The sequence below is a fragment of the Myotis daubentonii genome, chromosome 16 (assembly GCF_963259705.1).
Source record: "Myotis daubentonii chromosome 16, mMyoDau2.1, whole genome shotgun sequence".
Taxonomy (NCBI): domain Eukaryota; kingdom Metazoa; phylum Chordata; class Mammalia; order Chiroptera; family Vespertilionidae; genus Myotis; species Myotis daubentonii.
The window spans coordinates 57076306-57089322 of NC_081855.1; the positions used below are offsets into that span (position 1 = coordinate 57076306).

Genomic DNA, 13017 nt, shown 5'->3' on the forward strand with positions numbered 1-13017 from the left:
CCTCTCTAAAATCAATAAAAGTATATTTTTAAAAATGGTTTTATTGTGGTAAAATGGAATAATCATATAACGATATTAATACATCATGAATCTGAGTGCGGGCACTTCAGACCCTGCGTGTGCATCAAGGTCGGCCGACTCTCCCCTCAGGAAGGCGGACCCGAGGGCGAGGCGTTCCCGCAGGTGCGCGGGCGGGCGGGCTGCTCTCGGGCGGCAGCAGGTGTCAGGCAGCTGGGCCGTGGCTGGGAGCCCGCGTGCCCGCCCTCAGCTCAGCGGCATGAAGCCCATTCACACTGTTGTGCAGCCGTCCGCAACATCATCTCCAGCACTCCTCACTTCCTTTCTATTTTTTAAATAGTGAGGGTTTTGCTCTAGTCTAGCTCCTTTGGCTCAGTGGATAGAGCATCAGCCTGCTGAGCGAAGGGTCCCGGGTTCGATTCCGGTCAAGGGCGCGGACCTCAGTTGGGTTGCAGGCTCCTCCCGGGCCTGGGCTCTGGTCGGGGCACGTGCAGGAGGCAACCAATCCATGTGTTTCTCTCACATTGATGTGCCTGTCTCTCTCCCTTCCACTCTAAAAAGTCAGTGGAAAAATATCCTAGGGTGAGGATAAAAAAATAAATACTGAGGTTTTTTTGTTTATTTAAAAATTGATTTTAGCCGAAACCGGTTTGGCTCAGTGGATAGAGCGTCGGCCTGTGGACTGAAAGGTCCCAGGTTCGATTCCAGTCAAGGGCATGTACCTGGGTTGCGGGCACATCCCCAGTAGGAGATGTGCAGGAGGCAGCTGATCGATGTTTCTCGCTCATCTAACTCTCTATCCCTCTCCCTTCCTCTCTGTAAAAAATCAATAAAATATATTTTTAAAAAATTGATTTTAGCGAGAGAGGAAGGGAGAGGGAGACAGAAACATCAATGATGAGAGAGAACCATGGGCCGGCTGCCTCCTGCACGCCCCCCGCTGGGGATGGAGCCCACAACCCGGGCCTGTGCCCTGACCGGGAATCGAACCCTGGCCTCCCGGTTCCTAGGTCGATGCTCAACCACTGAGCCACGCCGCTGGTGAGAACTTCCTCATTTTCTTCAACTGAAGCTCTGTCCCATGCGACACTGACCCCGCCCTGGCACCCCCGCCTGCAGCCTCGACTGGACAGAGGGAGCACCTCTGACGCACGGGCGGCCGAGGCGACGTTTCCGAGATCAGGCTCAGGGAGGATGGTGGCCGCCATCCTGCTCGGCCCGAGGAAGCGGCGAGCGGCCAGTAGGGACGAGGCCTGGGACCCAGGGCTGAGCCGGGCAGGGCCCTCCAGGGGCATCGAGATGCTGCAGCCCCGGCTCACACCTGATCCAGATTCCTGGCCGCAGGAGCCGCAGGAGCCTGAGGGGTAAGTGCTGGCTGCTGGGAGCGGACACATTTGGGGTAATTTGCTCTGCAGCCGTGGGTGGCTGATGCCCTCGGCGAGGACACCGTGTCCAGCTCCTGCCGTTAGGGCTCCCCGAGGCCCTCGGCGCCCGCCCCGCGGGCACCCCACCTTAGCATCACCCTGCAGACAGGCAGGGACCTCGACTCTGCAGGACCTGCCCTGAGGGAGCGGATCTTCCTATGGACGCCACCCACCGCGCCCCCCCCCCCCCCGCCCCTGGGCCTGTCATCTCCTCCCTCCATACTATTATTATTATTGTTATTATTTTAATTGATTTTAGAGAGAAAGGGGGGGAGAGAGAGAGAAACATCAATGATCACAGAAGATCATGGACCAGCCGCCTCCTGCACGGCCCACACTGGGGATGGAGCCTGCAATCCGGGCCTGTGCCCCGACCGGGAATCGAACCCTGACCTCCTGGCTCCTAGGTGGACGCTCAGCCCCTGAGCCCTGCTGGCCGGGCCCCATGGCCTCATGTCACCTTAAGCCCCTCCAAGCACAGACCCTCCGGAGCTGCTGGGGGTGGGGCTTCATCACGAATTTGGGGACACGGTCCAGCCCGGAACAGGGACCTTCCGTGTCTCCTCTCTCCCCCCGAGTGGCCCCCCTCCCCTGGGAAGGGCGCTGGGCCCTGGCCTGGTCTCGCCGGCGCCTCTCGCCCCAGCCACCAGCAAGGTCGTCAGGCTCTGGGGAGCCGCGTTCAGGCCGACTGAAGAGAGGGCCCCGGGGCTGCAGCTGCGGACGGTACCGGGCTCAGGTCAGTGACAGACATGGGGGCCGGGGGTGGACAGCACTGGCCTGGGCCCGGTGGGCAGGGGCCGGAGGAGGGAGCAGGGCGGGAGGCCCATCCGCGTGGTCAGGCCTGGGCTGGAGCAGAACTAGCCAGGCCCGGGGGCGGGGGGGGGGGGCAGGGGGCGCGATGGAGCCCTGACCGGGAATCAAACCGTGACCTCCTGGTTCCTAGGTCGACACTCAACCCTGAGCCAGGCCGAGCGAGCGGGTGAGGCCCTCTATCAGTAGAAGGAAATGCTTGTGTTCTAAGCCAAGAAAAGCTGGAGAAGCTCACCAAAAGGAATGAGTAGGCGCAGCAAGGAGCCGTGGGCGGGACCAGCCGGTGCCCCCCGCACTGTGTGTGGGCACCGGCCCTGCGGCCTCCTCTCCCGCTGCCCCGGGCCCTCCCCACCAGGTCCCTCCCCCTGGGTCTGCCCGCCCGGTCGGGCCCCCTCTCTCTACTGCTTACTGTCGTCTGGGCCCCCCAAGAGCACGAGGTGGGGGTGTGGTCCTCCTGGTGGCGGGCAGTACCAGCTGCAGGCAGGCCGCACAGGGACTGGGCAGACACAGGCAGAGGCAGCTACCCCCCCCGCCCCCGCTGCATGGGTGCCCGCAGCTCCGAGGCCGCCCCATAGGACTCTGGGGTTCCCGGCGGGCAGGCGCCTTCCTCCCCAGGCCCCCGGACGGCTCTGGGAAGGCCCAGGCCCTCCGTTCCCATCCGCTCTGTTTATGTCTTATGAATTCAGTTATGTAAATAGAGGTGGCCCAGCCCAGGGGGGAACCCCCGCCCCATCTGTCCCCTCTCGGGCCACCCAGCGCCTGCCCAGGCTGCTGGGCCTGTGCCCGGCCAGAGACTCCCGGGAATAAGGGCCAGGGAGGCCGGGCATCTCTGAGGGTCACACGGGAGGGGGCACCCCACCTCTGACATCACAGCCGCCTGGGGGTGTCCAGACCTGTGTCTTAGGGAGAGGGGCGGAGAGAGGAGGGGCCGCGAGGGAGGACGGCAGGTCTGGGCACAGGCGGAGGCCCTCCCCGCCCGCCCCTGCGTTTGCACAGGCCCTTCTGCGGGCTGAGCCGCTCTCTGACCTTTGCCTCTGACCTTTGCCGCTGACCTCTGCCTTCTGGCCGGCACCTGAACTGAAACAGAAAGGCCGCCCTGGGGGCAGGGCTCCGGTGCACTGGTAAGAAGGGGGGTCTGGCGGGCACCTCCAGAGCGCCCCTCACCTGGGCTCCAGGCCTGGCTGGCACAGGTGGGCTAAGGCCCCTGCCAGCATCTCTGCTCTGGGGGCTGGAGGCGGGGCCCCGGGGAGACCATGGCTTCCAGTGCCCCCAAAACTGAAGTCGAGAAGGGCCCGGGGACCCTGGGGACCAAGGACGGGGGAGCCGCCCAGGTGCCCGGAGGCGGTTGACAGAGAGGCCAGGGGATCCCAGGAAACAGGCGGCGGTGGGAGGCGGCCTGGGCTGAGCCGGGTGTCCCCCCAGGGGGTGCAGGGGGGGGCACAGCCAGGGGGCGCAAGCAGCCCGGGTGGGGTCTGGGTACTGGGGGCGCCTGGGGAGCAGGTGGACAGTGAGGGCAGTGGAGGGAGCAGCCCCAGGAAACCACGCAGTGGGAGAACTTTCTAGAAGGAGCGGCCACTTCCGGTCCTGAATGCTGACAGCCCAGGAAAGATAGGGCCCCACAGTGTGTGTGTGTGGGGGGGGGGGGGGGGCCCTGAGGTGATGGCGCTGGGGGGCCTGGGGGAGGAGAGGGGTTCCCGAGGGTCTGCAGGCACAAGGCTGGGGGTGCAGCTGTAGGGCCCCCAGTGTGCGGGGGGACTTGGCGCAGCCGGGGGAGGGGGGCAGTGGCGCTGGAGGGGTTAACGGAGGGGACCTGGGCCCTGAGACGGGTTAAGGGGCACCCGGGCCCCCCTTCCCGCCTGGGCAGCCCCCACCCATCCGCCTGCTCTGCGCCCAGGAGCCGCGGGGGTAAGTGGGGAGTCGGTCCTTCCAGCAAATCAGCCCACACCCCGCACCCCGCACCCCGCACCGCACCCCACCCCCACCCCCACCTGTCCTTCCGGGCGACCGCCTCTGCCTGGGAGGGACCCGCCGCTCGGAGTCCTCGGGCCCGGGGCCGGGGTCCGGGGGGCAGGACCGGGGTGTCGCTGGGAGGAGCGGGGCGCGGACCCTCGGCTGCCCCCCCCCCCCCGCGCCGCCGCCGCCACCGCCTCCGCCTCCCAGCGTCGCCGCCGGAAAGTTTGCGCGCGGCCGGATCGGGGCGCGGGGCGCGGGCGCGGGAGCCGGCGGCAGCGGGGAGCGGGGAGCGCCGACCCGGACCCGACCGAGCGCGGTGAGCACGGGGCCCGAGGGGACGTCCGGGGGCGGCAGAATCGGGGCTCGGAACCGGCCCACGGGGACCCGGGCTGCGCCCTCCTCTCCGGGAAGCGCGGGGCGGGCGGGGGGTGCGCGCCGCCAGGTGCCCGTCCGGCCCCCCCTGGGCTCGGCTACTCCCTCCGCTCTCTCCCCCACGGCAGCCCCGTGAGACACCCCCGGGCCGCGTCCTCGGGCCCGGCCTCCCCCCTCCGTGCCCTGCCCCCCAGGAAGGTCCCAGCAGCACCCCAGCTCCGGGAGCGGGTGTCTCCGGGATGGGGGGCGAGGGGCCAGCGCCCCGGAAGCCCACGCTGTCACTGTGACCCGCTCCCCCCCTCCCCTCCCCCTCCCCACCCCCAGCCCAACCCACTGACCCCGCAGGTCTGGGCGCCCGCATCCACGCAGGCTGAGGCCGGCCAGGGCTGGGGGTGAGGGTGCAGGGGCGAGGGTGCAGGGGGAGCTGTGCCTGCCCGCCCTCAGGGCCGGGGGTGAAGGACAGGGAACCAGGCTTTGTCAACAGGCCTGGCCCCTGGTGCACCTCGGCCACCACCTCCGGCCACTTGATCCGGTTTCACAAACACCCTCCCCCCCCCACGCACCTCTGCACCTCAGAGGCTGGGAGGCCTCAACCCCGCCCTCCATCCTGGGGGACCTGCCGGTCTCATAATGGCCACCCACCCAGCTGGGGTCCCTCCCCCGGCCTGGGAGTCCCTCCGGCCCCCCACCCCCACCCCTGCCCTGAAACTGGTGGGACGCTGGCCAAGCCATACTTGTTGGGGGGTGAGTGGTGCCTTCTGCAGGGCGCGTGCCAGCTGGCAGGTGGGGGAACCCAGGGTGGGGCTGAGAAAGAGGGGAGAGCCCCCATCTCTGTCCGCTTGAGCCGCACCCGTCCTGAGCTGACATTTATGGGGCACAGTCCTGGTCCCTGGCTGGTCACCTCCACCCCCTGCTCAGCTGGGGGGTCAATAGTAGAAGCAGGGGGCCCTGAGCACCCCTACCTGCAGCCCCCCCCTCCCGGGCTCAGGCCTCATTCATCCCACAGCCCCGACCTGTGCTGGGGGGGTTGGGGGCGGGGGGGTAAGGGGGGGCCTGTGCTGGGGGATGGGGGGGCAGGGGGGCCTGGCCAGGACGCTCCACCAGCCCTCAGGTGGCAGAGCTCACTGACTCCTGAGGAGGCGGCACCCCATCCACAAGTGGGGAACCTGGGGCTCCGAGGAGTTAAGTCCTTCGTTCTCCGTCCCGGGACCAGCCCTGGGCGCCTCCCGTGGAGCCAGCCTCCCACCGGGTGCCCAGCAGGGACCCCGGGGCCTCAGCTCTGTGCAGGGGAAGGGGCTCCCGCCCCACCTCACCCCTAATCAGACGAGGGTCTGGACTCGCCTTGCCCCCCCCCGGCCCCGTAAACGGACAGAGGACTTCCTCCTTCTGCCCCTTGTCCGCCACTACCCCCCCCCCCCCCCCCGTCAGGCACTGCGGGGTCCCCGCAGCCTCTGGGACCTGAGCCAAGGTCTGTGACCTGGGGGTCTGGTCCCTGAGCCCCTGCCAGACCGGGGGTGGGAGTGGGGGACATGGAGAGCCCCATGGAGAAGAGCCCAGGCAGCCCCTCCCTCTCTCCCCTCCCCCTGAGTCCTGACTCTCTCTGGGGTCCGGGGATAAGTTAGCACCTGCAGAAGGTAGGCCACCACCCACCTGGGCGCCCCAGGCCCCGCCCACCTCCCCCAGGGCCCGGGGGGCCAGCAGGAGCACTGTCACCCCCCAGAAGCCGGCTCTCGGGGGGGCTGTGCTTCCTGGGAGCTCCTGGCTGGCTGTCAGCCCCCCCGCCCCCCCGGGCAGGGCCTCTGGACGGAACAGCTTATCGGGCAGTGTCCTTCCTCCGTGGGCCCAGCATCTCGCCGTGCACTTCGCCCGCCAGCCCGTCACTCCCCTCCCCGGGGAGCCTCTAGCTGCTCAGGACACCCCTGCACCCCAGCCCTCCTCGCCTGCAGCCGGTAGGACAGGGAGAGGCTGCTCCTAGGGGCGCCCCCCCCACTACCCCCTCCACTCCCACCCAACCCCCAGCTCAGAGCTGGGGCAGCGAGGGGCAGGGCAGCGAGGGGCAGGGCAGCGAGGGGCTGGTCAGATCAGGAGAGAAGGAACATTTTTGACCTCGTGACCTCGGGGCTGAGGACACGGGTCTGCCTCCTTCTCGGCTGAGGGCACCCCTCAGACTGTGGCTGCCCCACCCGCAGCCCTGAGTGCGGAGCCTACCTGCGCAGGGACGGGACCAGCCGCCCTGGGAGGCCTCCCCAGGCCTGGCCGGCAGCCGGGGACCACGCTGGGTCAGGAGCCCCAAGCAGGCTGGGAGCCGGTGCCCGCCCAGGTCACTCAGCTCTCCCCTCGCGGTGGCATCTCAGGGCCCCATTAGGGGGCGGGGGGGCGCGTCCCAGGGAGGCCCTGGTGAAATGGTCCCACAGGACCAGCTGGACTAGTGGGCGGGGCTGCGGGCCCTGCACCGGCGGAGGGAGGCGCCCCCGGCTGCCCCGTGGGAGTCGCCGGCTCTGGAAGCCTGAGGGGAGGATTTATGGGGCTGCGGCTGCCCCAGAACTCTGCACAGACGGCTGCAGCCCGCGACCAGGCCCCGGGGCGCCCCCGCCCGCAGGCCCCACAGGGCAGGGGTCCCGCGTCTGGGCCCAGTAGCCTGCAGCGCGTGGACAGCGACCACCCTGAGAATGTGCCGGTGCTCCTGGCCCTGGCGCGGCTGGGCGCTGGCCGGTCGCCTGCTGCTCCCGCGCTGGGGGTGTCATGGCCCGCACCCTGCCCGCTGGCCTTTCCCAGGAGCTAAGAATAGGCAGGGAGGCGGGGGGCAGGGGGGCTGTCCGGGCGCCGCTCCCCCTCCCCCCTCAGCTTCGGACGGCAGGCTGATGGCTGCCACCCGCGGGAGGGGAGGGCGGGCGCTGGGGTCACGGGAACCCCGTCCCCCTGGAGGCGGCCGGCCCCCAGGACCCGGCAGGACCTATTGGCCAAGAGCGCTGCTTCCCCCCAGCTCCCGCCTCATCAGTGGGCCCCGGAGGCTCAGGGGGGGCCTTGAGGGGAGCAGGACACCCCGTGGCCAAGACAGGACCCAGCTGAGCCTCCTCGCTGCGGGCCTCTCCCCAGGCCCCCCTGCCTGACCCCCGCAGCCCCGGAGCCCACGCCTAAAGGACCCTCTGCCCCCGCTTTGCAGCTCCAGGCAGATGTGGGGGGCGGCAGCCCGGAGGCATGCCCCCCACCCGGCCACGCCCACCCTCCTTCCTGCTGCTGCTGCTGCTGGCCTGCCAGGTGAGCGCCCGCTGCCGCTGCCCTCGGGCTCCCGCCTCCCGGCTGGCCCTCCCCTGTCTGACCCAGCCGCTCCGCCCACCCTCCCTGCCCAGCTGCAGGCCCCCCGTGCGCAGATGATGGACTCCGTGTTTGAGAACTGGAAGCTGTATGGGGAGCAGTGTCTGCACAACCTGAGCCTGCTGCCGCCCCCCACGGGTGAGCCCCACGGGTGAGCCCCACGGGTGGGCCCTGCCTTCCTCCCAGGCGGCATTTCCTGGGCTCTGCTTACGGGAAGGCTCGGCACAGTGAGGAGACTGAGTCACGGAGAGGCCGCAGGAGCAGGAAAAAGAGGTGGTGGACTTGCCTCCGCACTGGGGTGCTCCGTGCCCCCTGCTGCTGGGCGCCCCCATGGGGGCCTGGGGACAGTGAATCTGCTCCCATGGCTTAGAGGCCACAGGAGGCGGCTGAGACAGGTGGGCAGACCTCACAGGCCCGGGGGTGGGGGGCCAGGCCAGGATGGGGTCAGTCCTGGAGGCCCCCGGGGTGCAGAGAGGCAGGAGCAGGAGGGCTGGCCTGGCAGGGAAGGGGCCCGCACAGGGCAGGGGGCCAGGGACTGCCCACAGGGTAGGTGCTGGGCCCAGGAAGAGAGCCAACAAAATTGGGGTTCAGTCCCCAGAGCGGGAGGCACTTTTAAGAAGGGAACTGGGAAGAGGGGGAGCCCCAGGTAGGTTGGGGGCAAGTTGGGGGAAATGCAGGGTCCCAGGGGAGGCGGGTGGTCAGCGGCCTGGGAGGCGGGAGCAGAGGACGGTTCTCAGCGGATCCCGAGAGGGGAGAGAGGGCCCGGCCTGCTGAGCCCCGCCCGCCCCCCTCAGAGCTGGTCTGCAACAGAACCTTCGACAAGTACTCCTGCTGGCCCGACACGCGCCCCAACACCACGGCCAGCATCGCCTGCCCCTGGTACCTGCCCTGGTACCACAAAGGTAACTGCAGAGGCAGGGGGGCGGGGGCCGGCCTCAGGGCGTGCGCTGACCATCGCCCCCCCCGCCCCCCACCCCCCGCAGTTCAGCACCGGTTCGTCTACAAGACGTGCGGGCCGGACGGGCAGTGGGTGAGGGGGCCGCAGGGGCAGTCGCTGAGAAACGCCTCCCAGTGCCGGATGGACAAGGAGGAGCTTGAGGTGCAGGTCAGCCCGCGGCCAGCGAAGGGGGCACGGGGCCGGGCGCGGGCCCCCGCCCCTCCTGCCTGAGCAGCCCTGTGATTTGCAGGAGGCGAAAGCCAAGCTGCTGGTCGGGTTCAGGGTGATGTACACGGTGGGGTACTGCCTCTCGCTGGGGGCCCTGCTCCTGGCCCTGGCCATCATGCTGGGCCTCAGGTACGGACGCCAGGCGGGCGGGAGGGGCGCGGCGGGCGGGGTGCGGGCGGGCGCCGACTCCCGTCCCCACAGGAAGCTGCACTGCACCCGCAACTACATCCACATCAACCTGTTCGCCTCCTTCGTGCTCAAGGCCAGCTCCGTGCTGGTCATCGACCTGCTGCTCAAGACCCGCTACAGCCAGGAGTTCGGGGACGACCTCCGCTTGCAGGGCTGGATGAGCGACGAGGTGAGCGCCCCCCGTGCCCAGGCGGGCGGCAGGCCGGGGCCCGGCTCACGCACTGCTCTGCCCCAGGCGCTGGCCGGCTGCCGGGTGGCCACGGTGTTCATGCAGTACGGCGTCGTGGCCAACGCCTGCTGGCTGCTGGTGGAGGGCCTGTACCTGCACCGCCTGCTGCGCCTCTCCGCCAGCCCTGAGAGGAGGAGCGTCTTCGCCTTCTACGTGGGCATCGGCTGGGGTGAGTGGGCCGCTGCGGGGGGGCGGCGGGGGGGGGCGGCCGGCCGGAGCGTGGACCACAGCGGCCGCCCCCTGCAGGCGCCCCCATGCTGTTCGTCATCCCCTGGGCCGTGCTGAAGTGTGTGTTGGAGAACATCCAGTGAGTAGGAGCTGCTACGGGAGGACAGCGGCCGGGCTCCCCTCTCCGGGTGCTGGCAGTGCCCGCGGGGCGGCAGCCAGTGCTGGGGGGCGGGGGGGAAGGTATCGCTGGCCTGAGGCCGTTGGGGGTGAGCACACCTGGAGCCCGGGATGGGGGTCACGCGTGATCATCTCCTTTCTTTCCCGAGTCACTGATCAGATCCACGGGGAATGGGGGGGCGGGGCGGGGGGCGGGGGGCTGACAGGTGTGAGCGGCCGCCCTGCAGGTGCTGGACCAGCCACGGCAACATGAGCTTCTGGTGGATTCTGCGCTTCCCCGTCTTCCTGGCCACCTTGGTGAGGAGATGGCGTGCCTCCCCGTGGGCCTGTGGCGGCCGGCGGCCAGGAAGGCAGACAGCATCCTGCCTGGGCGGACCGGGAGGGAGGCCCGGCACTCAGCCAGGGCACTGGCCGGCGCCCTGGCCTGGGGCTGGGCTGCCCGTCTTGGCCGGGTGCCCTCCAGCCCCAGGGCCGCCCTGAGCCATGCCCTCCACGTGCAGATCAACAGCTGCATTTTCATCCGAATCCTGCACATCCTCGTGGCCAAGCTGCGGGCCCATCAGATGCACCACACCGACTACAAATTCCGGTGGGTGCGGGCGGGCGGGCGGGCGGGGAGGGGCGGGGACGCCCAGGGCCCGTGCTCAGGCCCCGCCCCCACAGGCTGGCCAAGTCCACGCTGACCCTCATCCCCCTGCTGGGGGTCCACGAGGTGGTGTTCGCCTTTGTGATGTACGAGAACGCCCAGGGCACCCTGCGCTTCATCAAGTTCTTCTTCGACCTCTTCCTCAGCTCCTTCCAGGTGCGCGCCCCCCCAGCTGCCCGCCCCCCTCCCCGGGGCCGCGCTGACCACCCCCTCTCTGCAGGGCCTGCTGGTGGCTGTCCTCTACTGTTTCCTCAACAAGGAGGTGGGTGAGGGTCTGGGACCGGCCTGGGGTGCGGGGAGAGAGCCCGGGCGCCCGGCCTTCATGCCCACCTGCATTTGCCCCGTGGCAGCCACGGCCCGGGTGCCAGCCGTCCCCAGCCCCTGTGTCCAGGTGGCACAGCCCATCCTGCTCGCAGCCGGGTGCCAGGCGGCCTTCGGGGCCAGAGGCGGGAAGCCGGGTGGGACTGGCGGCACCGGGCCCGGCTCACCTGTCGGCTGCCCCAGGTGCAGACGGAGCTGCTGCGGAGCTGGCACCGCTGGCGCCTGGGCGAGCTGCTGCGGGAGGAGCGCCAGGGCAGCGGCCACCCGGCCCTGGCCCGGTCCACCAGCGGGGCCCCCACCGAGAAGCTGCTGCTGTCCGGAGGCTGCGACAGCAACGGGGGCAGCCACGGCCCCTCCCCCTCCGGGGAGCCCCGCGCGGCCGGCAGCCCCCCGGGGTGGGCCCAGAGCGCCCTGTGAGGCCCGAGCCCCCGGGGCTGGACTCGGGAGTGAGAGGCCACCCGAACAATTCAGACCAAGACCCAGAGTGGCCTGGGGTGTAGCCAGAGCGGCCCCCTGTCCCCGGGGCCCACTGCAAGTGGCCTGAGGGCGGGCCTCCCCTGCCCTGCCCCTCCACTCCCCACACCTGCTCTGTGCCCAGCGGGCCCGAGGGGGGAGCGGGGGGACGGGTGGGGAGCTCTCGTGAGTGCGTGTCTGTGTCCCGTGTGTGTCTGTGAGTCTGAGGAGGAATGTGTGTCCTCCAACAATAAAGAGCTTGCGCAGTGGTCCTCTTCCACCCCCTGGGCTGGCACTGCCCTCTGGGACCCCCCATTTTACAGATGGACTGGATGCAGCTGGACCCCGATGGGACCGAGTGTGGTGGTGGCTGGCAGCGCCCCGGCTGCCCCATGGAGCAGGTCCCGGCTGCCGCCTCTCGCCAGCGCAGGCGGCCTCAGCTGCCCCAGGCTGAGGGGATAGCCCCCCATTGGCTTTGGCCCCCAGGGGTCACCATTTGCCAGGCGAGGGACATGATGGGGGGCGATGGCCCAGGGAGGACACTGACATCCCACCCCTCCTGCCCCATGGACACATGGCCGGGGCTGCACTCGGGTCAGTGGGGACGTTGCCGCACAACCTGGGCCTGGAGTCCTCCGCTCGCCTCTGCCTCATCCAGGCTCCGGCCACCTGAGCAGCGCGCAGGGCACGCAGCAGGTGAAGTGGGGGGACAGGGGACCCCAACTGAACTGGTCCGAGTGAGGTGACAGCACAGTGTCCCTGGCCTCTGCAAGGCCACCGGGACCTCCCCATCAGGAGCTGCCGTGGGTGGGCGGGCACCTGCTGGGCAGGCGGGGGACTGACCCCAGGACGGAGCCGAGTGCTGGCGGACGCCCAGGCGCTCAGGGTGAGCAGGGAGCGAGCGCCTGGGTACAGCGTCTGGAGAGGCTGGAGGCGAGGGCGGGAGGAGCCACCGGGGCTGTGGTCACCCCTTGGGGAGCAGAGCTGAGAGCCTGGTGGGACGTGTGTCGGGAGGGGGGCGCCATCAGAGGAGGGGGGGCTGGAGCAGAGTGCGCAGCCAGGCCGCCAGCCAGGTGGCCCTGCTCTTGGAGCCACTGGGCCACTCGCTGGGCCTGGGGGAGGGGTGCCACCACGGGCGGGCGGCCACGTGGGCTGGAGCTGCTCAGGCACAGCCGCTAATGGGAGCAAATGAGAGGACAGGAGGCTCTCAGGAAAGGTAAATAGAATTACTGCCGCCTGACGGGGCCTCCTGAGGGGCTGCACCCCAGCCGCCCACGCCCGAGACCCAGAGGGGGGAGGGGGTTAGGAGGCTAATTAGCGGAGAGTCCTGTGCCCTGTGCTTAGTGGGCTGCACCTGGCAGGACCCGAGGCCGTGCCAGCCGAGCAGCGGAGGCTGGAGGCACCTGACCTTAGGCGTCAGGCCACCTCATGCCCAGGCCCCCGAGGCCCCGAGTCTCTTGGAGACCCTGCCCACGGGGCACCCGCCAGCCCTCGGCGCCCGGGAGCCCGTGCGGCCCCAGCTGGCACAGGGAAGGCACAGCCTCCTTCACGGCGGCTGAGCTCAGGGTCAGTGACCGCCTGGGGGTGCGTACTCACCCAGGGGCCTCCTGCTGCCCCCCCATCCCGAGTCCCTCTGCCCTTGTCCTCCTTTACCCCGTCCCGTCCCCAGGGGAACCAGAGCGGCCAGAGGAGTCGGGCGGAGTGGAGGCCTGGCCGGGCTGGGCCTGCCCAGCCAGTAAACCCTGGTTCTGAGTGGGCAGCCCTGCAGGCTGGGGGA

At 69.7% G+C, this 13017-nt stretch overlaps 1 protein-coding gene across 1 annotated transcript; it reads left to right on the plus strand.

Annotated features, from left to right (window-relative positions):
• The first annotated feature begins 1212 nt into the window (after nucleotides 1-1212).
• GCGR (glucagon receptor) lies at nucleotides 1213-12099 on the plus strand. The gene is made up of 14 exons (XM_059671701.1): nucleotides 1213-1382; nucleotides 7741-7835; nucleotides 7902-8030; nucleotides 8687-8794; nucleotides 8876-8997; nucleotides 9080-9186; nucleotides 9259-9415; nucleotides 9482-9644; nucleotides 9722-9782; nucleotides 10048-10117; nucleotides 10321-10409; nucleotides 10484-10622; nucleotides 10687-10728; nucleotides 10971-12099. Exons 1-14 carry the CDS (start codon nucleotides 1213-1215, stop codon nucleotides 11202-11204), a joined length of 1686 nt encoding a protein of 561 aa, XP_059527684.1. The 3' UTR covers nucleotides 11205-12099.
• Nucleotides 12100-13017: the final 918 nt, after the last annotated feature.